The sequence below is a fragment of the Halichoeres trimaculatus genome, unplaced genomic scaffold (genome assembly GCF_033239565.1).
Source record: "Halichoeres trimaculatus isolate MK-OKI-2021-1 unplaced genomic scaffold, fHalTri1.1 fHalTri1_scaffold_5, whole genome shotgun sequence".
NCBI lineage: Eukaryota > Metazoa > Chordata > Actinopteri > Labriformes > Labridae > Halichoeres > Halichoeres trimaculatus.
In genome coordinates this window covers 25,803,213-25,830,572 of record NW_027437183.1, presented here as the reverse complement: position 1 = coordinate 25,830,572, position 27,360 = coordinate 25,803,213, and the positions used below count along the sequence as shown (strand labels likewise).

At 40.3% G+C, this 27,360-nt stretch overlaps 1 protein-coding gene across 1 annotated transcript in view; it reads right to left on the bottom strand.

The window, feature by feature from the left end:
- Positions 1-26,241, bottom strand: part of LOC141790180 (ras GTPase-activating protein 1-like) — a 29,092-nt gene extending 2,851 nt beyond the window's left edge. The window contains exons 1-26 of the mRNA XM_074669861.1: positions 25,882-26,241; positions 24,973-25,604; positions 9,856-10,008; positions 7,402-7,537; positions 6,617-6,687; positions 5,801-5,918; positions 5,607-5,638; positions 5,005-5,057; positions 4,701-4,851; positions 4,495-4,573; positions 4,062-4,185; positions 3,775-3,931; positions 3,602-3,689; positions 3,290-3,370; positions 2,706-2,863; positions 2,523-2,599; positions 2,262-2,434; positions 2,002-2,161; positions 1,747-1,889; positions 1,458-1,573; positions 1,250-1,336; positions 1,068-1,135; positions 899-987; positions 709-786; positions 461-595; positions 286-365 (exon numbers count right to left, since the gene is read on the bottom strand). Coding sequence (XP_074525962.1) covers positions 286-365; positions 461-595; positions 709-786; positions 899-987; positions 1,068-1,135; positions 1,250-1,336; positions 1,458-1,573; positions 1,747-1,889; positions 2,002-2,161; positions 2,262-2,434; positions 2,523-2,599; positions 2,706-2,863; positions 3,290-3,370; positions 3,602-3,689; positions 3,775-3,931; positions 4,062-4,185; positions 4,495-4,573; positions 4,701-4,851; positions 5,005-5,057; positions 5,607-5,638; positions 5,801-5,918; positions 6,617-6,687; positions 7,402-7,537; positions 9,856-10,008; positions 24,973-25,517 — 3,152 coding nt within the window. The 5' untranslated portion in view covers positions 25,518-25,604; positions 25,882-26,241. The remainder of the gene's footprint in view (positions 1-285; positions 366-460; positions 596-708; positions 787-898; positions 988-1,067; positions 1,136-1,249; positions 1,337-1,457; positions 1,574-1,746; positions 1,890-2,001; positions 2,162-2,261; positions 2,435-2,522; positions 2,600-2,705; positions 2,864-3,289; positions 3,371-3,601; positions 3,690-3,774; positions 3,932-4,061; positions 4,186-4,494; positions 4,574-4,700; positions 4,852-5,004; positions 5,058-5,606; positions 5,639-5,800; positions 5,919-6,616; positions 6,688-7,401; positions 7,538-9,855; positions 10,009-24,972; positions 25,605-25,881) is intronic.
- Positions 26,242-27,360: the final 1,119 nt, after the last annotated feature.

Below are 27,360 nucleotides of genomic sequence, written 5' to 3'. Positions count from 1 at the left end.
TGCATACAGCTGTCAGTCACTGGTGCAAGTTTATTTTTTTTTGTTTATAAGTACTGCGTCGGCTGTTTCACTCGGGTGCTGTTGTTGCATAGCTCGCTTGTGGGACACGGGACAAGATGGCAGGTGGGTGGGGATGGGCGGGACTGTCGGAGGAGGACATAATGGAGGGATTGCCATGGTGATGAGGGTGGAGCATGCTAGGTCTCCCCTGTGCTGCGATCCGGTGGAGGAGACTTGACAGATGATGGGATGATGGGAGGAGAAGGAGGAGGAGTGCTGTACTACCTGTTGCTGTTGGACATGGCGTACTGCGCCTGCTTCTGCTGGAGGAGCTCTGTGATGGCCAGCAGCTTTTTCAACACGTGCTGCAGACAGGAAACAAGAGGGAAATTAATTTTATTATTCAGATTGCTAAGGATCCAGCTGTAAGCGTACAGCTTTGATATCATCCAACTCTGACCTGCTGTGCTCCCCTCTCGTTGCTCAGTGTCCGGAGCTCGTCTGAGTGTGTGGCGCAGAGTTCATGCAGCGCAGCCAGGTCCCGGGACAGATCTGTCCTAAAGTGCTCTGTGGCTTCAGGGAGGTCAGGGACATTCTGCAAAACAAAGTCAACAACTTTTCAAAGCTTGGAAAGAAATGAGTCGAACATGACCCAACAATAAGATTTAGAGACTTCTGATGATTCACTGAAGTGTGAATGTTTCTCACCCCTAACTCGTCTAAAAACATGATCATTCTGTGTTTGTTGTTTTTGATGAAAGGGTTCACTCCCTCCATGTAAGGCTCCTGTTGAAGAAAAGAAAAAGACACTACAAATTAATACAGACATGATTAATGCAGGAGATGCACAGGTATCAAAATAATGCTTCTACTGCATGCTTCTTTTCATAATCCAAACCTTAGCACCAAATTCAACCAGGTTGGCCAGGTTCTGGACAGACTTAGCAACCAGTGTGAGGGTCCTGCCAGCTGCTGAGGATGGAGCATCTGCAAGAACAAGAGCAGAACTGAAGCATGCTACACGAGCAACAGGAGAGAAATGGTTTAATCTTTAGGGTAATACATACCAGCTATGATGTTGAACATTCTGGGGTTGAGGATGGCGGGACAGATCAGTCTCAGGAAGACAAAGCCACTGGAGAACGTTTGGATGAGGAATGTTAAAGTGAATTAACACCAAAGTAGATGCTAAAATTAGAGTAGGAGAGCTAATTCACACAAGATACATTTTCCTATGCTTCAAGTTTACCTCACAACTCTTGTCCTCATGGTGGTGTTGGTGGGCCATTTCTGCTGCACAGACTTTTGCAGACAGCCGTAAATAAACCTCAGCGTCCTGGATAGGTCGTCAGAGAGAGCTTTGTTATTCTTTGGACTATTAGATCTCAGTGAACACAAATCAACCTTCAAACAGGACTTGACTGTGTGTGATTGTGGCTGTGCGTTTTTTTCCTTACGGTGGTAAGATCTCAGCAGCCATGAAGATCTTCTCAACCAACTCTGACAAGATGTTGAGGAGATGAGCGAGGTTCAGGTTTACATCCTCATTCTTTTCCAGTTTGGAAGGATTCAGCTTTGGATTATTAGAGATACAGGAACAGAGAGACAGGACAGCAGAGGATCAAATGATGAAGGAAGACAAATAAAGTTACGCAGTTTTTAAAAAAAGCAAGAAAAAACAGATGTTTCTCCAAAATCTCAATCAAAACATTCACTATGGAGACTTGTGTTGCTGTGCGTCTTTACCTCACAGGACTGTTTGCTCTCCATGATCTTGAGGATGGTGTCTTTGAGGGCGTGATGAACGAATGGTGTAGCTGTGGCCTTCATGTACTGCTCCATCAGTGTGCTGGCCAGCGTGGTCGCTCTGAACAACGTTGTGGCTTCATCTGGTGAGACCGCACAGGCAGAGGAGAACAAAGCTTGTTCATGGATCTTTATTACAGACAAAACTAAAGCCAAGGAATCTTTTAACTTGTGATGTCACTGTTTTTTTCTTACCCTCCATGTTAATCTCTCTGTCATTGAGTGTCCTGAGTAGAGGGGCTTCAGCCTTCTCGTGTCTGAAGATCCGCAAGAGAAGGCTCGCTAATAAGGTGCGGTCCTGACCACACACGTGGGCCAGAGCGTAGATGACATGGAACTCTTTCTGCAAAATCATCTGCAGAGCACACACAGCAGCACCGTCAGTTTGAGTGAACTCCAGCCCAGCAGACAGTTACTGATGTTTGCGATCTAAACCTCCTCTCAGTGACACAGACCTCTTTGAACTCGCTGTACTCCTCCTCAGGCATGATCTTCTCCATGGAGTACCGGGCTCGTACCCGCAAGGAGCCTGGCTCGATGCCCTTCAGAGGCACGTGGGAGCTGAGAGGGAACCACTCGTCAATCATCTGGCCCTTCTGCAGACGGTTCAGCTGGCAGCGCATGAATACTGAGAGGAGGAGGAGAATATCAGTAAGACGTGAGAGAATGTGGAGGCTTCAAAGATGAGATTGTTAGAAATAGGAAGATGCACTCACAGATGTCACTTTCTTTGCTCTTTTTTGTTTTGTTGCTCAGGCTGATCTCAAACCTGTTGATTTCACTCGACAAGTCACTGAAAAACAGATGAAAAATTAAGATATTATGAAAACAACAAGAAATTGTATCACTGGAGGACACTAAGGTGTACAGATCCATGTTCAGATATGTGATTAACTCACTCAAAGATGAACTCCTCAGTAAAAACAGGATTCTGACCCTCCCTTGGATGTGTCTTAGCCACCTGGACGCTATTCAGGTAGATGTTGCAGTAGGGGTTTGTGAAATACTTCACCGGCAGCTTGTGGGCCTCCTCCACATACAGGACAAGGCTGCTCACCTGAGAGAAGACAGAAGTATTTCAAACAAAGCATTCATATAGAGAGGGTTCAACAGTGTTCAAAACAAACCAAGCTATCATGAATGATTGCTGAACTGGTTAACAGCCTCAAAACAGTGCACTGAGTCGGCTCAAGTGGAGGAGGCAGTTAAAAGATTGACTTTTCAGAGAAAATGCAAATAAATGACCGATGTGGGTCCAGTCATCCAGGTGAAAGACCACTTTGGCAATTTTTGTTTGTCAATTATTTTTTCTAAAAAATGGCTTTAAGTGTTAGAAATTCTCAGGTCAGTTTAAGAATTTACAAAGAGTTGAAGCCGGCGGTCTAGTACTTGAGTGTTTAATCTTTTAATGGATTTCTGAATTGACCCCACACTGCTTTACTCCCTCCACATGAACACATGCAACAGCTGGTTGTGTCTGTACCTGTCGGAGCCTCTTGTTGGAGGTCGGCTGAGTGGTTTTCCTTAAGTTACTGCAAAAGGTTTGAAGGCATTTCATCCAGTCCTGTGAAAACAAAAACACTGTCAGAACATTTATAAGGGAAAGTCTTCATGGAAAGAACTCACAAACTTGTGATTGTTCCACTGGTTTTACTTTCAATAAAAGAGCTCTTCAGCACATACAGGGGTGCTGATCATCAAACAAGTGGTGAGTGGTGGGACATTTCACAGTGTGACAAACCCTTGTGGAAATGGACACAAACTTCTTTGTGAGACAACATTTTGATCCTTTTACCTGTGCCTGCTCAGGAGTCTCTCCCGCAAAGTAGAAAATGTACTGTTCCTCACTAAAGTGCTGGACAACAATCTGGAAACAGTTTGGCCTGAAAAGAGTAAAAAAATGAAATTATTTCAGAGTTAATGCCACCATTACTAAATGTGACTGAAGAGAACTGACTGATATCTCACCTGCCAAACAGACTGTCATGAACACCATACACAGAGCACACACTTAGGTCGATCAGCCCTTTGGGTTTGGTGGCTCTCTTCTCACTCTCAAAGTAGATGAGCTGGGCGTCGTTTCCCTCGAGAATGAAGTAAAGGTTCTTCCATCTTTTGCCTTTGCCTAAAGCTCAGAGAGAAAAAGAAACTTTGTTCAGCTGGTGTGTCTTGACCGACCTTATTGTGAGACGAAACTGAAACACTGTGGTTCATGAAAAAAACAAAAGACAGCTGAAGATCAATGTTTCAAGCACCTTTGTTGAACATGAGGTAGCCTTTCTTGACAATGTTTTTGTAGAAAGCGTCTTTTGTTTTCCGTCTGATAGTGTTATAAATTTCTCTCCCATCCACCGTGTCAGGAAGAACTTGTTCTTGGTGCTGCATAAAAAAAAGAAATAAAAAAAGAGAAAAACAGTAAAACCAGGAACTCAAATCCATCCATACAGCCAGCTTATATTACATAACTATTTTTAATCAAGGGCTTTCATCACAGAAGTCTTCAGGATCTTAAAAATTAAAATAAAATAAATATATATTTTATCTTCTGTTTTATCTTTATCTTTCCTTGTTTTATCTTTATCCTTCCTTGTTTTTACCAAACTGCACTCTGAGAAATGGTTATCACCCCAGCCAGTCAGAAACACCAGCTTGGACAGGTCTGTTAGGGTAGGATAGATTTGTACGTACCTGCACTGAAACAGGCTCTTTTAGATTGTAGCCCTCAACAATCTGTTCTTTCTTGTAATGGTCGATAATGTCATCAACACTGTCAGTGAGAGAGTGGGAGAAAACGAGACGCAGCAGATCAAGACCAAGCTATAACTTTGCACATAGCCTTGATTTCTCCCTATCATTCTGATGTAACGACAAAGCAAGCAGACTGTCGGTCATACCTGTTGTAGTACCTCCCTCCCATCATGTACTGATTTGTGGGGGTGGGGGAGATCTTAAACCTTTGGATGTTTTCATTGGTACGAAAAAAGAGGGAGTAGTCCCCAGGTGTGTTGTCTGATGGTCGCACTAGAAAACTGCACACCTGGCCAACTGGAAGAGGAGAGCAGGAGAGGTGCAGGCTCAGCACTACACTTTGATAAATGCACTTTGATGTTCACAGCTTATTTCTAGTAAAAGAATACACAATAATGTCACAAATGATGAATAACTTCTGCTGAATGAAAGGAAAAAGAGGAATAGTACCTGTCATCAGCAGGTTGTAGGCCTCTTGTTTGGTGATTTTTCCATGATACCATCTGCTCAAAGAAAGAGGTTCATGGAATAAAATCAGCCTCATCAAATGCATTAAATTAAATTATTCTATTCAATCATGAAAATCCTTAATATAAAAAGTGGTTAAATTTAATCTGTTTCCTTTTTTAGCTCCTTGAGCACGACTTGTCCCCCTAAACATTTGTTTCATTTTGTTGCTAACACTGTCAAGCTTAAAGAGTTTCCAAAGCTGAAGGTCAGGATAAGTGAGGAGACAATGATGCTGTTATGCTATTCAAAAGCCAATATACAAACATTATTCATAATTGAAGGACAAAGCAAACTAGGTGATGTTATTGAAGGCAAACAAAGAGGCTGAACTAATGTAGTCAATATCAACTTGTATATAAGAAAATAACATTTTTTACAAAACACAGTAGACTTATAAGCTGATGCACCATAGAGAATCATCACTAATGAGAAATGTTTGCTCAGGAGCTTCGTCATCCTATAAGTGCATGAAATTTTCCCATTAATTTAAAGTTTTAAAGTTGAACATTGAATGAAACTAAGTTCAAAACAAATCAACTTACACTTTTCCCTCATGTGGATCCTCCTCCCGCCCCTGAAAAGTATCACAAACAGAAATCTGTCAGGACAGCTCAGAAATCTACGAGTGCTATTACTGTGCCACTTTACTGCATTACTATATCCACAGTTTATGCTTTGACAAACATCTCTCCAACAAATTCAGTTGAACTTTTTAATTATTTGGTACTTCACTCACCACCTCCTCCACCAGATCCTCCACAATAAGGCCCTGCTCCTCTGTGCGAACATTAGTTACCCACATCCAGCCATCATCCAGTTCATTGTGAACAATAAACATGTCCCCTTTCAGGAAGCTGAAGACACAAAGAGTCAAACATTGATATTCAGACAAAGAAATAATGTGAAAGAAAAATTATAGAGCTAACTTGATGTATCCTCTGCATTAAAGATGTTATAAAATATCACTCTGAGACACACATGTTGTCCATGAAGGTATGTTTAATCTTTAACAGTTGAGATTAGCTGATCTTTTCTTCAAATTTAATACCTGAAGAAACCGTGAGAAGCCTCCTTTTTTCATGGCTGTAATACTGAGACATCACCAGCAGGTGTCTCTTCTGACCCATAACATCTGAGGTAAGAATTATATTTTTATTTTCTAGGTTAGGCCTGAACTCTGATGGACAGGGTGAGTTTGACTTCAGAACGATGTCGATAAAGTCGATCACTTTTAGTAAAACAGTGATCTTGGGATCATAAGCTTGCACACTGCTTTTTAGGTGCAAAGATGAGGCACTGCTTTAATGAATGAGTCCATGGGTGGATTCTCCTGGCTGTTTTAAGGCAAAGAGAATGAGGAGAAGACAGCGAAACTCTGGGAGCAGTACAGTTCAACACTCTTTATAACACTGCATATTTCTACAGCGCTGACTGTGGTGCAATGATGAAATATGTCACAATTTGAGGAAAAAAACGAGTGTTAAATACATCTTTTTTTTTTTTTTTTTTTACTTGTCCTTTACATCTAAAAGACAGGAAAGATGGCACTTACCTGATCTCATCAGTATCTGGCACTTTGGTGTATGGAAGTATAGCCCTGACTCTCCTCCTGTCCTCTACAGGCTGCAGAAACACAAACACAAAGAGGAATTCAAGTCTCATCCTGACTGTCTAAAACCACATTCACATTAAATCTGCCCGTTATTTCATAAAATCAAGTTTTCCAAGACAACTCCCTCTGGGAGACATCACACTAGGCTATACAAGGTAATTAGCGTTAGCCTGAGCTTTCCCTTAAACAGCCCTCAATACTGCTCAGGGGCAAAAGACAAAAGGATGAGGAAGACATGAAGAACGAGATTATTAAAAGAAAGAGGCTGAACAAAGAAATAAAGTTAGATTTCATGTGTTCTTCTTAGAAACGTATCTCGATTGTTGTTTCACTGAAGTAGTTAGATATAACATGACTCAAAACTTTTGTGACATATTTAAATTTTACATATTCTAAATTTTATGGTGGAAAATTTTACAATATGTTCAGATTAAGACATGGACAGAAAGAAAGTATCAAATGTGAGATAATTTAAGATAAATTTCTACCACTCTGACCTCCAAACGCCAGAGTACCCCACAGTATCTAAACATGTTTTATTAAACTTTATCTATTTAGAAAAATGGCTGTTTTTGTACTGATGGGCCACGAGTAAGATTGTTTAAGAACAATTCCATGTATTAAAAGGCTTGTGCAAAAAATGTTAAAGATACAGGATTTGACCTTGTAAATATAGTCTTTCTATTAGACTCAGCTGTGCTAAGCAGCTATGAAGCCATGCTCACCTCTGGGGGCGCTACAGGGGATAACAATTTCTCTCCTTTTAGCAGGCATGACACGTAGCTGTAGTAACCAATCAGGTCTGATAGAGAAGAGAACCGCCGTCCACCGATGTAATAGTCCCCACACATGGCGATAATCCTGGTGTACACAACAATAGCAGAGAAGACAGAGGTTTATTGACATGCAATCATGATGTCTCTGTCAACAGGAGGGAAGACACTGAAGGAGCACAGGAGCACAAGACCTCAAAGTGGCTAAATTCAAATGTAAGTATTTCATCATTTGTGACTCAGAGAAAACCTGAAAATCGATGGCACAATAAATGATAAAGTGCTGCACTAAAGCATGTACCATTGCAGAGCCACTAATCCTAATTCTGGACTCATCAGATGAGTGTATCTCTGACGGAGGCTTTATTATAAACCCACTTGTGCTATTACTCATCTGCTGCTGCACAATCTAAGGACATCAACCTTTTCCAGAGCAGGTGACACACAATTAACCTTGTGTTCATAATTCCCTTACAGACCGCTCCTTCCTTCCAGCTCCAATGACATCATCCTCACTGACCAATGTGAGTCAAGGAGATGATGTCATTTTTACTCAAAAAGAAGAGGAGTTTTTTTAATCAGTCTAATATTTCTACAGTGCTGTGAAGCTCTGTGTCCAGGTGACACCGCTCTCTTTATCCTATGCTGCTGAAGACATAACAGGTGTCAGTTTTTGCCAACCTCAGAAAGAGGAGACTTGTTGGTATTGACTGTGACAGGGGGCGGAGCAAAGTCACACACAGAGCAGCCAGGATTAAGTGATTTCAGTGGCAAACAAACCAAATCTGACATCACACTAGACTTTCTGTGGAGGCAATTATAAAGTAAAAACTGAGTTAAATGTTTCTAACTGTAATAGATGGTGAATGCCTGGAATATGTGTAAATCTAATCATCCAGAACTCTGTAGTATGATACAACTGTTTGGATGAGCTAACAAACAACTCTCTGCTTTCATAAGCATCTTCTGACCAACATGTGAACGATGGCAAGTTTTAACACTTTCATTTAGTTTTGTCTTTCAATTTCAATTTCAATTTCTTAAAAATAGTTTTAAAATATCTTTTTTTGTTCTCATGAACTTCATGTCTTCTCTGGGATACAGGGTGAGATGTAAATCTACAATCATTTGACCTTGAAAGAGCTTATCCCCCCTTCCCCTCTGTTTGAGCTGTAGGGTTAATGTTTCCTCATCCACAACATTAAAAAACCCTGACTGTAGTGCCTCATTGCTCTTTTTATACTGACTGTTATATTAATGCTGCTACATCAGTGTGCTGTTTCTTCCTTTGACTGTAGACTCACACTACTTGAATGAAAAGCCCTCTGTGTCACAAACAAACAAACAAACTCATGTGCACAGTCATGAGTTTCAGGAGACGTCGAAGGATCCAGTTAAAAATGAATCATAAAAATAAACTTGTTCAAACTCTGATGGTCTGTTTACAGCAGTTACAAGCTGGGATTGTGTGCAGTGGCTGCGAGGGGTGACAGAAACCAATCTACAGATTTAAACATCCTCAACTTAGCATCAGCAAATCACTAACGTTGACCCTTCACTTAAAATGTCCTGAACTTTTTTTCGTTCCTGTTAGCAGGTAACCAATACTTCCTGAAGTTACACAATCTTTATCTTTTTTTTGGGATGCATACAACCCTATGATTGTTGGATGGCAGATTATTTCCTACTGCGAGCAGTTCCTACACTAAACTGTTAGCACAGTGATCACAACTAGGGATGGGTACCAAATTAGGTACTTTTAAAGGTACCGACCGAATTCTGTCAAAAGTACAGATTCATGTGAAATTAAAAGGTACCATGTTTAGGTACCTAAATGGATCTTTGTGATTGTGAGGGAGTGAAAGAGTAGGTGATTTTCCTTGCTGGACATGAACACAGCATTGCAAGGTTATATATTGAGGAATAAAAACGTTAAATTAAAAAATATATATTATATTATTAAACAAATTGATATTTTTTACCACATGAACACCTAAAAAGTACCGAAAATTGGTACCGTTGAATACCGGTACCGATTGCCAGGTACTGTCCAATGGTACCATATCGTTTCAAATGTGAAAGGTACCCATCCCTAATCACAACAGGGACATAAAGGACCTTCCCAATGGACTTGAACTTCCAAGAGACATTTTTGTTTTCAGATATACCGACAGCAATAGATAAAACAAAATCATTGTTTGGATTTGAACATCTTAATGCAGGTCTAAGGTCCTGTGCACAGGCATTGATCCACATATATGCAGTCCTCCTTTCTCCCTTGGCTTTACTGTGGAGGTCAATTCAGGTGAGGTAACTCCTTTATCTGGATTTGGAGTTGCTGTAAATCTGGACCAAGCCTACAGACAGACACTGAAATACTTATGTGTTGCATGTTTTCTCTCATACCTGAAATGGTTGACCACGTTGGTCATACTGAGGAAAGACAGGACGAAAGAACCGGGCCGGCGGTCACTCTCCCTGATGAGGTAGCTGCCAGGGGTCCGGGCCTGGCGGAGCCGCTCCTCAGCAATGGTTCGGTCTAGCTTGCCATGGTACCACCTGAGGAGGACAGAGAGGGATGGTGATCAATCAAAAAAACAACATTTAGAAAGAGCATTCATGTTAAAATGCTTCATTTCATCAAAGAGAGCAACTTTTGAAAACCAAAAACCTCCTGAGGCAGACATATGGGTCATTGATGTGATTTATTGTGCTTCGAGGCTATCTTTGTTAAAATCTGAGCCTAACACATCAATCAGCCAAAAATTGTATTGGATGGAATGGTTGGAGTACATTTTATCCCCTACTTTAATCAGAGTAAAACCTGGACAGAGTGAACAGATTCTATTTTCTAAGACAAATGGACGGGGGAGGCTTTAAAAGCTTTTTGGAGTTTCCAGCGCACCATTAAGACCTTGTAGCTTTCTGAATTAAACAGAAGCATTAGGAACAACACTGGTTAAAATTTCAGCAGGTGAGGCTGAACCTCAGTGGTTCCTGCCGGTGGGGGTAAAAAATTAACATGCTCTTCCAAATTTAGGCCACTGGTGCCTCTCAGAGCAGAGGGCAGGGACTGGAAAAACATCCAGTGGTGAGAAGATGAATGAGGAGCTGCAGCAGCTCTTTTCACAGGAGACCTAAAGAGCTCCCATCTGGTCTGAGTGAGTCAAGGTTTGTGCTTGTACAGAAAACGTGACTGAGTCTGCAATCACAGAGTAAGCTGGAGAGCACTAGAGGAGTAAAGGGTCTGTAAGGGGGCTTTGGGGGGATTTAGGTGATAAGAAGAGTGAAGAGGGGGAGTGAGAGGAGTTGAAGAGTTGGGCAAAGCAGCTCTTGAGGAAGAAAGAGCACAGAGGAGGATGGAGGAGGAAAGATAGATCACGAAAGAGAAGAAAGTAGAGGGAGGCAAATCAACACACAAGTTCAGCTCGATAAGTTACAGCTATCATGGCAAAAAAATGATGAAAGGAGCTCATGGTGTGTAACACTTCTCCTACACACAGCACATTTCCTATAGAAAAATTTACAAGTAACACCCCCAAAAAATATCAATGGGTCAAATCTAGGCCTGACACTATAATCAATAAATCGATTAACCGGACGATAAATAAAAATGTCCTCGGTAAGTTTGCCAGCCTCGATAAACTGACACGTGCATGCATGTTTGTTTTCCTCCTCTCTTTCCATCAAAGAGGCTGAATGAGAAGATGGCTCACTACGTCTATCTTTCCTAACATCAGGGTGCATAGGTTCTATAGCGGATTTAGCGCATTTATAGCGGAGTGAGCATCTGTCAAAAATGCCATCTTTGGGGTGAAGACGGGGTTGCTCGCGCGTACACACAGAGAGAGCTGAAGCAAGCGTCCTGAGGGGTAAGGAGGAAACACACGCTAATATGAGTGATGGCACGAAAGATACGGTTCTTAAGCCGCCTGCCACAGTCCCAGTGTGGGAATATTTTGTTTTTTATCAGAATGAACAAAGTGTGAGCGCATGAACACCAACGAGCTGATATGTCGCATTTGTTTGAAAATAGTGGCGACGAAGAAGAAGAAGGGAAGGTGCAGCGGAGCCTTGTTCTTTGACAATCCGCTCTTACTGAGGCTTTTGGTCGGCAAAGTAAATAGAAATAAAAGCGCCAAATGGTGGGCGCTCAAAGACAGTTACATTGCCAAAGAAATGCAGCCCTTCAATACGGCTGAAAGCCAGAAATGTTAAAAATGTTTGACAGACAGTACGGATTGACTGGGCAAAAGTACATGTTACAAACAATTCAGGAACTGTATAAACTCCCTTTTATTTAAGCTATAGTTTTTATTTATTTATTTATTTTTTTTGGAGTTTCGTTTTTTTCTTTAGAGACAGGGTCTATGTTTCATTGTTTTTGATTAGGATTAATTATTTTCATTGACATGTATTTTTTCTAAAAGAGAGTCCATTTCATTTTCATTGTATTTTTTTTCTCTTTCTTGTTTGTTAAATTTATTATATTTTTTGTTTAATTTATTTTTAATTAAAAGATCCTGACCTTTTAATTACAGTTAAACACTCTTAAGAAATTAAAGTTTCTTGCTTTTGATATGGTGTACTCACTTTATTATCCCATTTATCATAATTACATCAATGAAAAAATGGGGAAAAAAATCGAAATAATATTGACAATAATATCGTTTATCAGCAATAATATTTTGGAAAATTATCGTCTAGCAAAATTTGTTATTGTGACAGGCCTAGTCAAATCTCACCACAACACACTGTTTCAAGTCAATCATGAAAATGACAGTAATCTACAGTCTTAGGTTGATCTTTTAGGATATCAAACTAAACAGTACATGCTTGAACTACAAATAAAAACAGGTGAGTCTTGCTCAACTTTTTTTGAGTCAGTGTAATCCAGTGTGTAAAGATTTTCGCTCCAGTTAATGTGTTTCCCACAGTCTTATGAAGGCAACAGGACGCATACGGTGATAAATCTGCGGTTTCCTCCTGAGAGCATTTCTACCACCCCCTGCCATCCACCACGGTACAAAAACACCTGGCTGCTAAAAGTGAAAAAATAAAAACACAAGCGGTAGAAGTTGTTGTGAAGCACGCCAGAAGTCAGCTGGCCAGACGACCGCATCCTCTTTCACATTTTGTCACCGAACTGTATTTCACGTTTTAGTCTTAACCTGCAGCGAAAAGAAAAGCATGACTTCCTCAGGCTGTTTGTGAGACTGTCAAAGCTGTTTCCCAGCAATGAGTTGTGAAGCTGTCAGAGACATATTAATCAGAACATCCACTAATCTTCATATTCGCCATCAATTATCACCTTAAGACCCTTTAAGAAAGAGGTTAAGTTAATGCAGCTAAACGCTGATTAAAACTGATAAACTCCCTGAGGCTGTGCATCGTGTTGACATACTGGCTTTTTTCTGTGTGTTACACAGTTGTTCACATCTTCATCTTCATCTTCATCTTCATTCAAGGCCAGTAATATTAACAGTGGAAGACTATAAACAGTTACAAGTGTCATATACTGTAAAACAAAAAGAGAAAGTTGTTCTACTTGTGCAAACTTTTGTTGGGGTTGCAAAGGGATGGGAAATTTCCTTTGGCTTCAGCAAAGTTTCCTGAAAATTTCCATGGGACTTTTAGCTCAGGGATACTGGAAACATGCATGCATGTCTTCTTACAACAAGCTAAAATGTTTAATATTTATACATGTATATTACCAGTTAAATTAAGTTAATATAAATTCCCCAAAATTCCTGTTAATTCACAAAAATTCCTATGAAAAGTTTCAAACTTTGAAAATCTCTGGAATTTTGCAACCCCAAACATTTGGCACAATGTGGTGATCACAGAGAAAAATAACAGTAGTCATTGATTTTATATCATCTTTGCATATTAACTTTATAGATGTGAAAAAAGTGGAGTTTCCTAAGTATCCACTTGGGGCTGTCTCCAGAAGCGCCAAGCACTAAAAGCTGATCTTTACAGCAAAAATAAACATCTTTACATTTTTTATCCTGCCTGTAATTTTCTAATACTTTATAGTTTTAAGGTTTGCATTAGCTACTAGAGGTACAGCTGACTTGACTGGCAGGCAGCGCCAACACTGTAGCTGTTAGCAAGGAGGCTAAAGATCCACGTCAACTTCACCGCCTTGCGTCATATTAGGTAAAGCAAAGGTTAGGTTGAGTTAGCTCTTCCAGCATGACAGCTATCAAAACTCTGCATCAGAAACCAATGGGTGACATCACAGAGATTATGTATATGTCAGGTTGCAAAGAGGAGGAACTTTTACAGTTAATTTCCAGGAACTTTCCATGGAGGTTTGAGAAATTAAAAAAAATGTTCTGAATCGTTTTATCACAATAACTTGACTTAATGTAGTCCTCAAGTGGTGCCTTTAATGATCTTGTGCTCTGGGCATCATGCACAATGCATGAAGGGAGTGTGGCCTCAACAGCCCTACAGTCAGCAAAGTGCTGCTATGTGGTCAAGGAATAGCATAGATATTATTAAATGAGACTGTTTTTGCCAAAATTACACTACATATATACATATGTACTACATATTTACTATATTGTTGTATATATTCCCACCTTATTTTTAAATGTTTTTTAATGTCCTTTAGTGTAATTTTAATGTCCTGGAATTCAAATTCTTTATTTTGGGACCTTAAGCAGATATGAGATTAAAATGCGATTAATTAGATTAATCAATTACAAATCCTGTAATTAATTAGATTAATTTTTTAATCGCCTGACGGCACTAGTTCAAACTATTTCATACATTTCTGTTGCTTTATTTTTGAGCTATGTTTTCTTGATGTATACTGTCCACATTGACTTAAGTTGTTTGTGCAAACAGAGCAAGAAAAGTATTAAAATCAACAGAGTATAGGCATGAGCCATGACAGCAGTGATAGGACTCAGTGCTACTATCAGCTCGAGGAATGCTCCATCATGTCAGTACATGACCAGCAGCACAATGACGTCCTGGTTCTCTCCACCACCAACACTCAGCTCAGGATAAAGAATTTATCTCAGCATGCAGGTCTCTCTATGGACTGCTGATACAAACTAAATGAAACTGATTGTGCACAGATCTTAATGCAGTGTAGATAGTTACAGTGTTTTCATTACCAAGTCACACCTTTCTAACCATGACATCTCACCCCAGTGCCCACATCCTGAACCCCACTCTCACACTACACACCACTGTTATGACTTCACTGTGACAAAAGGAGCACCAGCTTTTCAGCTGTTCCTGTTAGCAAACGAGTTACTAGGTTAAGTCTGAAGCACAGTTGAGCTAACTGTGTCATGCTGTCAAGTGCAATATTACTGCACGCTGCTGAAATCGAACATGCCCGAGCCGAGTGAGCTTGGGCAAGATGCCAAAATAATGAGGCTCCAGTAGGCATGGCAGCCCGATTTATTGTGTATACAATCCTTCTGGCTATATTTGAAGGCTGAATGCCTCAAAAGTGTTGCATCATAAAAGCTCTGACAGGACGGGGGTGACACACAGTTTTTGCCTGTAGTGTGAGACAAAATAAACCCGTACTGGAACAAAACAGAAGCACAGGAACTTAACAATGAAAATGATATTTTCACAAATATACCAAGGATGCCTGTGTTTAAAAAACAAAACAAAACAATGAATGACTGTTTGAAAACTATGTGTGTGGATAAAGATATGATAAGACAGTCACCGGAGAAGAAAAGCACCGCTCCATATGACCGACGGAATAACATACACTCATTGGAGGAATCATATTTGTATTATTTTGCATTCAAAAGCCATTTCCAAGGACTGTTGTGTCATTTTTTTCTCAGTCTAATTTGTGCTGCAGTGACAGCAGAGAGGAAAATGTGTGTAAATATCATGCATGTGTATAATTAATGCTTTAATTAAATGGGCAAAAGCTGTTGCACATAGCAATTGTTATACAGCAATTTAAATATGGCAATACAAATTAACTGGAGCCAAAATGGCAAACACTTCCTCCATTGTTCGGGTCATAAATATGCACTCAAGGATGATTATTGTCTTGTACACAGCACTTAAAGACGGCAGAACCATCATATGGTGTACTACCCCTCTGGGACTTATCAGGCAATTATAAAGGAATTTAAAAGATGACCGACAATATCATCGTCAATATTCAAATAAAAGATTGTTTTCAAATTATTTTGGATGAAGCGAGCCATGACAAGTTAAAGTCGTCGCGGAAATAGAGCAGAAGTTGGAAAATGAGGAGCTACCGCTTTAAAAAGACATCAAGTCTTTGGAAAGAGCTTGACATTAAATCGAGGTCACCTCATACTCTGCTGACCAAAATCACTCGAGCTGAACTATTTCTTGAAAGTAATGATACGCAGTGTATGTTGGGTCAGACTTTACCGTTTAATGAGGCTCTGTTTTTACAGCATCCAGTCCTAAATTACCGGGACATGCAGATATTTAAGGCTGTTTGTGCAGTGGTATTGCCTGTAGTTATGTTGTATCTACTCAATAGAGGAATAAATATACCACTAACTTCTCAGAGCCATGTCTCTGTTGGTAATAAGACAAACAGGACACACTCAGATTGTTCTGACAGAGTAGTACCCAAATTATGTCTTCTCCATCTCTGTAGCGTGTATCTCTCCTCTCATCTCCTCGTCTTGTTGGATTCAGCCATACGACTCCACTCAAACATCTCCATAGAGGTATTGTCAGCTTTCATCAGTATCAAAAAGTAATGAAAAATCACATTACTGTACATTAGCAATGCACCTCAGGGGAGCTGCAGACTTTCTGAGGGGTCACTGAGCACAACACAAGCACACTCAAGAGTCACTCAACCTTTACACCCCGTGTCTGTGTCTGTAACTCAGTTACCAGGACATATATAGTGCAGGTGTATCTATAAGATATACCTGTACTGTCTGAGTTATGTGACTAAAACAGACAAAGTTTCATTATCAAGAGTTTGTTTATCATGTGAACGCCTGTTCAAGCACACTCTATAGGGTACGTACACACGTGAACAGAACTGGAGTAATGAAATGTAAAAAGTTCAGCTGGGGGTGTCAGCTGAGAGTTACAGGTTAATTTGATGCTCCACTTACGCCGAGTTTGCCCTCTGCTGCATCTCCCTCCTGTAATCTCACAAGGTGCACCCACTCCACTGATAATGCTGTTGGAAAGGGAAAAACGGTGGGCTCTGATGTGGAAAGCAGCGCAAAGCCAGCTCTATATCCATACAAGTCATGATGATGTGACCCCGCTGCTGCCCCGATACAGTCATCTCCTACTGCGAGGCTCAATGAGCAACATCCTCAAAGGTAAGACGAGCAAGAGGGTCAAAGAGATGAGGAATCACAGCCCACGTGCATTTAGGTGCCTGAACTAATCTGAAGAAAATTGAAGAATTGTGTCTGGTTCCATTATCATGAAGGTAGCGTCCTGAAGAAGTTGCTCTGAGTCAGAGGCAATCTGCAGCTCTGTAGTCTTTGCTTCCACTTCATCCTGCTCTGACTTTCTCTTTTTTACCCTTCCCTCTTTCTCTCTCATAAAGCTTCGCATCATGAGCGTGCTGCCTATTGGCTTTTGAGGCAGGGGGACAGCAAGGATAGGGAGTGGTCTCTGCAAGCATAGATGACTGTATAAATACACCTTCATGTGCTGTCAATGAATATCAAATACATAGATATATAGAGATGTAACGTCACACTCAACTCATGATTCGATACAATTTCCAATACTGGGTCAACGTTGCAATTTTCTCACAATTTTTTTAACAGAATGAGCTTGCAATCAAAATATGACTGAAAAAGATTCTTGTGATTATTTCTGCAACTGAAAAACACAAACTATGCAATGAATGCAAAATTAAACACAAACACCTACATATTTAAATGTGTAAAAACTACAAAATAGGGATGTCCCGATCACGTTTTTTTGTTCCTGATTCGATTCCGATTTTTTTATTTTGAGTATCTGCCGATCCTGATATTTCCTTATCCGATCTTTCAGCAATGCATGAAGAAAAAAGAAAAGAAAAAAAAAACTTCTACAAATAGTCCTTTAAGTTTTTTTAATTTTATTTAAATGAAGGTATCATTCTAGCCAACATGGATATAGCTTTTTTTCTCCACTTAGTGCAGCATTGGATCAACAAAATAACAATAAAGCTTCTCAGTGGTGCACCACAAGATTACCTTGTATGTGTGTGACAATAAGGTTGCAATTAATTGTTAGCAATTTCGTTGTACTTGTTAAAATGACAAATAAAGTTCTATTTTAAAATGAATGATGATGGGCTATTATTCACATTTTAATTAAAAACAAGAACTAAGGCCCCAGGCTTTTTCTGATTCCCTCTCCCCGATCTCTGATTCTTAAGAAATGCCTCGATCAGCCACGATTCTGATCGCGTGATCGGATCAGGACATCCCTACTACGATATATATTTTCGCTTATCTTTAACAAATTAAAGAGAATTCCCTTATTAATTCTCTGAGGTAGGGTAAACTGTGCAAAACAAATGATACCCTTTCCTCAAAAGTGTAAGTGAAATGATAATTTTTAATAACAAAAAATAAGCTAAAAAGGAGTTTGTTAAACAAATCCCACATAAAAATGACTAAATGAACAATGCTTTGAAACAAAATTGCTTTAAATAAACAATCTCAGGTTTGCTTGTGTTCCTAGTTTAGGATTGGCATAACAGCCTCTGCTATTTAAATAGGGCATCCCGATTTGTTTCTTATCTCAGCCGATATGAATCATCACACATTTGTATTGATTTTAACTGTCTTGAAATGCATCATTACATCCCTACAAATATATGCTAATGAAGTCAATAACACTAATTTTTGACCTGGTATGTCTAAACGCTAACAAGATGAACTATCAAAAAACATACTGGTAGGCCTGTCACGATAATCAATAAATCGATTAACCGAACGATAAATAAAAACGTCCTCGGTAAGTTTGCCAGCCTCGATAAACTGACACGTGCATGCATGTTTGTTTTCCTCCTCTCTTTCCACCAAAGAGGCTGAATGAGAAGATGGCTCACTACGTCTATCTTTCCTAACATCTGGGTGCATAGGTTCTATAGCGGCTATAGCGGATTTATAGCAGAGTGAGCATCTGTCAAAAATGCGATCTTTGGGGTGCTTGCGCATACACACGGAGAGAGCTGAAGCGAGCATCCTGAGGGGTAAGGAGGAAACACACGCTAATATGAGTGATGGCACGAAAGATACGGTTCTTAAGCCGCCTGCCACAGTCCCAGTGTGGGAATATTTTGTTTTTTATCAGAATGAACAAAGTGTGACCTCATGAACACCAACGAGCTGATATGTCGCATTTGTTTGAAAATAGTGGCGACGAAGAAGAAGAAGGGGAGGTGCAGCAGAGCCTTGTTCTTTGACAATCCACTCTTACTGAGGCTTTTGGTCGGCAAAGTAAATAGAAATAAAAGCGCCAAATGGTGGGCGCTCAAAGACAGCTACATTGCCAAAGAAATGCAGGCCTTCAATACAGTTGAAAGCCAGAAATGTTAAAATTGTTTGACAGACAGTACGGATTGACTGGGGAAAAAGTACATGTTACAAACAATTCAGGAACCGTACAAAGTCCCTTTTATTTAGGCTATAGTTTTTGTTTTGATTTTTTTTGGAGTTTTGTTTTTTCTTTAGAGACAGGGTCTATGTTTTATTGTTTTTGATTAGTATTAATTATTTTCATTAACATGTATTTTTTTCTAAAAGAGAGTCCATTTCATTTTCATTGTATTTTTTTCTATTTCTTGTTTGTTAAATTTATTATATATTTTGTTTAATTTATTTTTAATTAAAAGATCGTGACCTTTTAATTACAGTTAAATACTCTTAAGAAATTAAAGTTTCTTGCTTTTGATATGGTGTACTCACTTTATTATCCCATTTATTATAATTACATCAATGAAAAAATGGGGGGAAAAAAATCAAAATAATATTGACAATAATATTGTTTATCGGCAATAATATTTTTGAAAATTATTTTCTTGCAAAATTTGTTATCATGACAGGCCTACTACTGATAAATTTTGCTCAGTCAACCATTTACTCAACAGACAATTACTGCGGCATAGAGCTGTAAATACCTGACAGCAGTGCATTGGTTTTCACTGTACAACGCTGCAAAAGTTTGTTACCTCTGCCGAAGCAAGACAGTGACAGCACACAGAGGTCGACCCAAGCTGCACTGATGGAGCGATGGGAAAGTATCCACACATCTCCAGCTACATTCAGACTGGATGCTAACCAACCATCATCATTTTAATGCCCAGCCAGACATAAGGGGACCAAAGCAGACATCTCGGCGTTCCTGCTGTGAATCAGCCACCCTGAAATAACACCATTACATCAGTGAAAATAGGCTTCACTGTCATCTACACATTCAATATTCCTCCTGAGCTTCGATCTTTTTATGCAGGGCCATCCAGCTGGTTTCTCTCTGCAGAATTTAAAACATTAACTCTAAACTCTCAAGTTATAAATTGGTTAAAAATAAATAAAGGAAACTGTGCATTGTGCAACTTGAGCTTTAAACTGTTCTGCTGACAGTGCTAAAGATAGAGCTTTAATATATTTGATGTGCAGGGACTCTGAGCGTTCCTACACAAAGAAAGATGTCACTTTTGTCATTCAGAACATCTAACTGAGTCAAATCAGAACTGAAATGCTCCAGAGGATCCTGTTAAGACTACAATGAGAGGCTCAGAAGTCTTGAAAACAGGATGCACGAGAGAAAAGTCCAGGCAGCGTGGGCATTAGAAGGGTATGACAGGACATTGCGTAACACAGTGAAAATGCATGGAAATCATAGGCTTTGCCGTATCAATGCACAGCACAGAGTTTACACTGATAAAAGTGGGACTGGTATGTCAATTGATGGGTCTGGTAAACCATGCAAAAGCACACACATCCTTGACTCAATCAGTTAGGAGACAGAGTTTCACAGAAGCTGTATAGCTCTAAGAATATTTTCCAGCCAAGGTAGCACAGTAATTTCAAAAATGTCTGGCAGGAAATTACAGGCTTAATGCTAATTGTGCGGCTCACTAGTCATCAAAAGTGTGTAATGACGGATCCGATCCTGTTAATAAAACCCTGCTTTGTTATCAAGTGCTGTAACATTTTGGCCATGGGAACAATCTCCCACTGGGAATAACCCAGTTAAGCTATGTGACATGATCCTTGTGCCGTTTCAGAACTCAATTGTCTCTGCCACCCTACACAAAGGGCAAAACGGTGCTGTGGATACTCAATTAACATTGAAGTTTCCTCAGCAAAGCGCTGAATCTGGTAAACTCATTCACAATGCCACTGATCTTCAAATCCAACTTTTCTTTTCCCTTTTACTTCTTCCTCTAACCACCCACCTTCTTAGGGAAACCCTCTGTGACTCAAAATCCTTCCTAATCTTCGTGGAAACTCAAAATCAACGACCTGTTTCCCAACGTGTGTTTGTTTAAGCTCAGGCACTGGCCTGCAGATTTCTGATGGTAGCAGGAACACGCAATGTTGTGCTGCCTTCAAACTCTGCTTGCCTCTTTGTGAGCGATCATCAGAGTAAAACTCTGATTCAAGAGCTGCATCCATTTTTTATGAATGAAGCACTGTGGTACAAAAGGTGTGAATGAATGTGGCTGCTGTTTGTCTCTTCTATCGCTTGCACAAACATTTGCACTCTGCTGCTCTCTGCTAGTGTGCCAAGTTTCAGTGCGCTCAGTCAGCGTGCAACACACAGTGGGACCGTTTCCAACAGCGTGGAAGTTTTCCACCATCACTCCTTCTAGATGCACTTTGCAGGCTGCTATCATAGCTCAAAGGACCACAAGACGACTCTTGGACCCAGACTACAGAGGGCACGCACAGCTAGCCACACGGCTAAATGGGCAACGTAAGATTCAGAATCATTCAGGGTAGTCAGCTGTGAATGTGTAACACCCATTTGTGCCAATCGTAGATGCGCCCTTGGCAAAGGCTATCATGGGAACAGTGAGGAAGCACAATACACAATATGACACAAGATAAGTTGATTCCACGCCACAGAACGTAGCCATGAGTGTTTTTCCTCCAGCGCTTTAGGAATGTTAACAACTGGGATGCAGTTTGCTTGAATCCCTGTGTATTAGATAAGGCTTCATCTACAGGAAAGCACCTCAAGATGAGACAGTAACCTCGCAGAAAGTCCAGTCATATCAGTCTCGTTGATCATAATGGATCAGCGACACATCCTTGAGGAGAACAGACCCTCTCCTTAACTAGGTCATCACTGCAGAGCAAAGGACGCACCTACTATCTTGTCTGTTCCCAAGAGGATGAATAAAGGCTGTGTCTAACTGCTACACAAGCCTGTTTTCAGCCTTTTATGTCACCATCTGCAGGTGATCCTGTGAGTATCAAACACAAACACCTCTGTTCATAATTTCCCCTTATTGTTCAGTGACTGAGGTTAAGTTTCATGTTAAATATTAGTTTTTTTTAACCGTGAGCTTTGAAATTAAGGATACAGTTAATCAAAAGAGCATCCACAGAATTAGGCCTGTCACGATAACAAATTTTGCTGGACAATAATTTTCCAAAATATTATCGCCGATAAACTATATTATTGTCAATATTATTTTGATTTTTTTTCCACTTTCTCATTGACGTAATTATGATAAATGGGATAATAAAGTGAGTACACCATATCAAAAGCAAGAAACTTTAATTTCTAAAGAGTATTTAACTGTAATTAAAAGGTCAGGATCTTTTAAATAAAATAAATTAAACAAAAAAATATAATAAATTTAACAAACAAGAGAGAAAAAAAATACAATGAAAATAAAATGGACTCTCTTTTAGAAAGAAAATACATGTCAATGAAAATAATTCATACTAATCAAAAACAATAAAATATAGACCCTGTCTCTAAAGAAAAAACGAAACTCCAAAAAAAACCTAACAACAATAAAAATTATAGCCTAAATAAAAAGGGAGTTTATACAGTTCCTGAATTGTTTGTAACATGTACTTTTTCCCAGTCAATCCGTACTGTCTGTCAAACATTTTGAACATTTCTGACTTTCAACCGTATTGAAGGGCTGCATTTCTTTGGCAATGTAGCTGTCTTTGAGCGCCCACCATTTGGCGCTTTTATTTCTATTTACTTTGCAGACCAAAAGCCTCAGTAAGAGCGGATTGTCAAAGAACAAGGCTCCGCTCCACTTCCCCTCTTTTTCTTCTCCGTCGCCACTATTTTCAAACAAATGCGACATATCAGCTGGTTGGTGTTCATGAGCTCACACTTTGTTCATTCTGATGAAAAACAAAATATTCCCACACTGGGACTGTGGCAGGCGGCTTAAGAACAGTATCTTTCGTGCCATCACTCATATTAGCGTGTGTTTTCGCCTTACCCCTCAGGACACTCGCTTCAGCTCTCTCCTTGTGTCCACGCAGCAGCCCCGTCTTCACCCCAAAGATCGCATTTTTGACAGATGCTCACTCTGCTATAAATCTGCTAAAGAACCTATGCACCCCGATGTTAGGAAAGATAGGCGTAGTGAGCCATCTTCTCATTCAGCCTCTTTGATGGAAAGAGAGGAGGAAGACAAACATGCATGCACGTGTCAGTTTATCGAGGCTGGCAAACTTACCGAGGACGTTTTTATTTATCATTCTGTTGAACGATTTATTGGTTATCGTGACAGACCTACACAGCATATATGTAAATATTACTTCATTTGATTTCGTCAGACGCAAATGTATGCTTCATAACACATATTAGGAAATTGCAGCCCAATAACTGAAAACTTCAGAGAAATGTGGTTCAGTTTTTCCGGTGCACAATGACCACTTCAAGCAATTCACAAAAACCACAAACCATGAAATAGAGGAAAGGCTTGTTTTGTGTATGAGCCTTACAAAACTTTGTTGTGTAAAGCATCTCATTGTAGGGTAGAGTGAGAGAGTGATTCACTCTGGCTCTCACCAGTGTGTAAAGTTATGTCCTTGTGAATGTGGCAGAGAAACATTTGACTACAAGTCTGTCATTGTGAAACAAGCACAACCAAAGAAAATCAATGGCATTCATGCACAAGCGACAACTGTTCCGCTGCCTCGCTGGCAACCCTGTAAGTTGATAAACTGAAATCTAAGCGCAAACCAATGAGGAAGTCAGGCTTCCCTTGGGGAAAAAAATGACTTCCACAGAGGTGATATATGTAAGAACGAGGCATTCTAGCTTTTTTATTCCACTTAGGGTCGTTCATTCATTACCGACAGAGGCGAGACTGGTGAAATACTGGCCTTACCCTTTCTCTGTAATCTGACAAGGAGATATAGAGTGGCTCCTAAAATAAAAGCTGAATCCACACTCCAGGCCCAGTCACTTCCATATCTTACACTATGAAGGCCAGAAATGACAAAGCTCAGCAGCTCTCTAATGAGACTATAATAAATGGGAGGGCTGTATTTAGGTTATTACAACACCAGCAAACACGGGTTTGGACATGTGCTTCTGTGCACGCCTGATAAATTCATACAAGTGCCTTTAACTAGAGCTGCAACTATTAAAAAACAATGTGCAGTGTGCATTCTAGAGATGTGTACAACTTCCCCCACATGCTTGTTTCATTTAAACCACATTTGTATGTCTCACATATCATGTCCAGGAAACCAGAGGATATCAAATTAGCCATAGGCTGGAAATTGTGCAGCAGAGCATCAACTTTAGTGTGCTTTTCAAAGCCATTTCAAGTCTCTGTCTATTATAAGAAACAACACGTCACTGAAAATAAATAGGTCACTAGTAACATGACATACCAACCTTGTATGCTGTTTGGCAGATTTCTTATCAAAAGTCAGCTCAAGAAGAGTTGGTTAACCTGATTAAATTACAAATTTGATTTATATAGCATTTTTACAAAATATATAAGCGGATCTACATTCAAATTGAGAGAAATATATAAATTCCCCTATAAACCAAGCAAAATAAACTCTGTTTTCGTGTCAAAGCCCAAGACCTTGTCAGTCATTGCCCCACTAAACACACTTGAATATTTGTCTGTTAGTGTAAAAACAGACATTAAGACTTTGCTGTAAGCGTGGAATGCAGCACATGACAAAGAAATCTGTAAAATTCAGTGTACAACAAATGTACAGATCCTGCATGATCAGTCTCCTTGATTCCTCCAAGAGTAAGTTTTTAAGTGTGAAAAACACATGCGGAGGGTAAGCATATGTCTTGGCATATTTGGATTATTGTGATGTGAACAATGATTTGTTACTGATTAACCAGCATATGCAGAGGATATCATGGCCTGTTAATGTTCATCAGAACTACAGCGCCAGCATGTACAAGTCACTGGTGAACCCACAGAAGTTCACACCAAGACCTCATGTGTTTGCAGGAAGGAAGTCAAACACATCAAAAAGTACAGGATGCTTGAAAGGGTTGATTGCTAGATGTCAGTTTAAACCCTTTTACTGGTTGTATACTCACTGGTTCGTGGGAGGTGCAGAGAGAGGGAACACCACCTCCTCTTCTTCGTATTCCGGTCCATCCTGCATGTCGCTTTCATCCATAGTGCCACCGAGCCCCCCGCAGCCTGGAGGGGGAGGAGGAGGTGGAGGGAGTGGGGGGAAGACAGTGGGTCCATCCGGGCCTGATGATGTGGGTGAAATCCGACTTACTGGACCCTCTGAAGTGGGAGAGCTGCAAACACTGCCCACGGTCCCTGAGGTTGTTCCTTGGAAAACTGAGTGTCCACCTCCTGCCCCGCCACTCCCTGCAGCCGACAGCATTGCTTCGGTAATATCCAATCCTGCCATAGGATAGATGATACTCATGTCAGGAAGTGAGTCCGGGGAGGTGTTTGAATTCTGACGAAGGGCTGGTGCTGGTCCTTGTCCCAGATCAGTCACTCGCACTCTGCTCGGTTTGGGATAGTAGGGAAAAGGGGCCGTCTCTGGGCCTCCTCCGCCTGCCACCCCTGTCCCTGCGGTGACCGAGCCCGTATCCTCACTGCTGACCTCCGCAGCCATCATACTAGAAGAATATATAGAGGGGGAAAAGTCCAGAAGGGAACCTGCCCTTCCCCTCCGTTCTTACAGTACTCCTTCAGTGTTCGGGCTCTGGGGGAACAACAACAAAAGTTTCTCAGAAATGCGTTCAGCTAGTCAGCTAGCGTTAGCCGCCGAGCTAACTTAGCCTACTCTACTGTACTAACGGCCGTTAGCATTCGCTCGATGCTAGAGAGCCCAGCTAACGCTAGCGGGATGGCTAGCAGCTTCGAGACACTTGATGAGTTCTTACTCCCTATGTCTTCATTGTTACCTGAGTTTAAAGTTCACACAAAAACACCATCCGAAAACTAACTATTAAAGCGTTTCAAATAGAAAACTAGTTCACCAGTTTCTCCCGTTTTACTGCTCGGACTTCACCCTCGGCACCAGGCGGACCACTTGTCGGGGAGTGTTGTTTTATTGTCACTGTTGTGTGTAACCCCCGTCTTTTTCCAGTGTTGTTGTTTTCTTTCCTTTAGAGTTTCCACCCGTCATAAAATAGTCCACAAACGTCCCGGTCCTGTACACAAAGTCCCCGGAAAGGTATTGCGAACTCTCTGCCACAACAGTAAATTCTTGTTACGCATTTAAGCTAAGTTCGTCTTTATTTCTGGGTTTCAGAGCTGGTGGCTTGCCCGCTGCTGCCTGCGCTGCTCTTTCTCCCCTCCCTCTCCCTCTGTTCTCCAGTCAGCGAGCAGACACAGCCAAGTGAACGCAGAGCGGCACCGGCTCCATCCATGACATCTTCTATCGGTACTCGAGGAAATAGGTGATTGTGTTCCTGTTTCTTAGAAAAGGCAGCTTACAGTGTTTTTAAGGTCAGATTGTACACGCAGAACAATTACTTTCAAGGCTTTCAGACCAGCTTGGACACATCCAAGAGTCTTTGTCCGGTCACGCTGAAAGCTTTGACCAGTTTCTTTGAAATATAACCAACACTGAACAGAACTAGTCATTTTGCTATGCCTGTAAGATCAAGGAAACAATGTAGTAGCCTATATTAATTTTCAAAATTTGCAATCTTTTTATTTCATTATTATTATTAAACCTTATTTTAAGATTCTTTTTCTAGGGATAGACTGTCAATCTACTGAACTGACATAATTGTGTCATCCCAACCTAGTAGTTTATGTAATGGATATTATTCTGTGTTCCTGTTTTTCATTTGTCATTTTTAACACAGTGGTTCCCAACCTTTTTTGTCTTGTGTACCCCCTGAGCCATTATGTTATGCCATGAGTATTCCCTCACTCATGCATGTTGTTGATTCTCCAAAAGTAAAATAACAGAGCCGATTATTAAATGAAACCACTGTATTTCATCCCCTTAATTTAACATTTTTAATGCTATGGCATTTTCTTCTTTTTGACCCAAATTAAACATAAAAATAGATAACATGTTGCGGCTGTGCCACTGGTATTTGCTTACCTGACGAAACTAGTTTTAGCACACGCGTACCATTTTAAGTTGGAAACAGATTATCAAATGTTTCCAAGTAGCACTTGCACTGTGCTCGCGTACCCCTTGGGGTACAAGTACCCCTGGTTGAGAATCACTTCTTTAACACAAATGAACACAGTCTGTGTGATTTGTACAACAGTAAACCCAAAGTCATAAAAGCCAAAAAACATTTACATATAGATAGATAGATAGATAGATAGATAGATAGATAGATAGATAGATAGATAGATAACTCTGATAACTCAATTTAAAAGGACTAAAACATTTTAGTCACCACAGATAGGCGTTCAGCAGAGCAGAAGTAGCAGGCACATAACATTTTTTGTTGTTTGGGATATTTAGGATGGTTGTGATATTGTAGGAC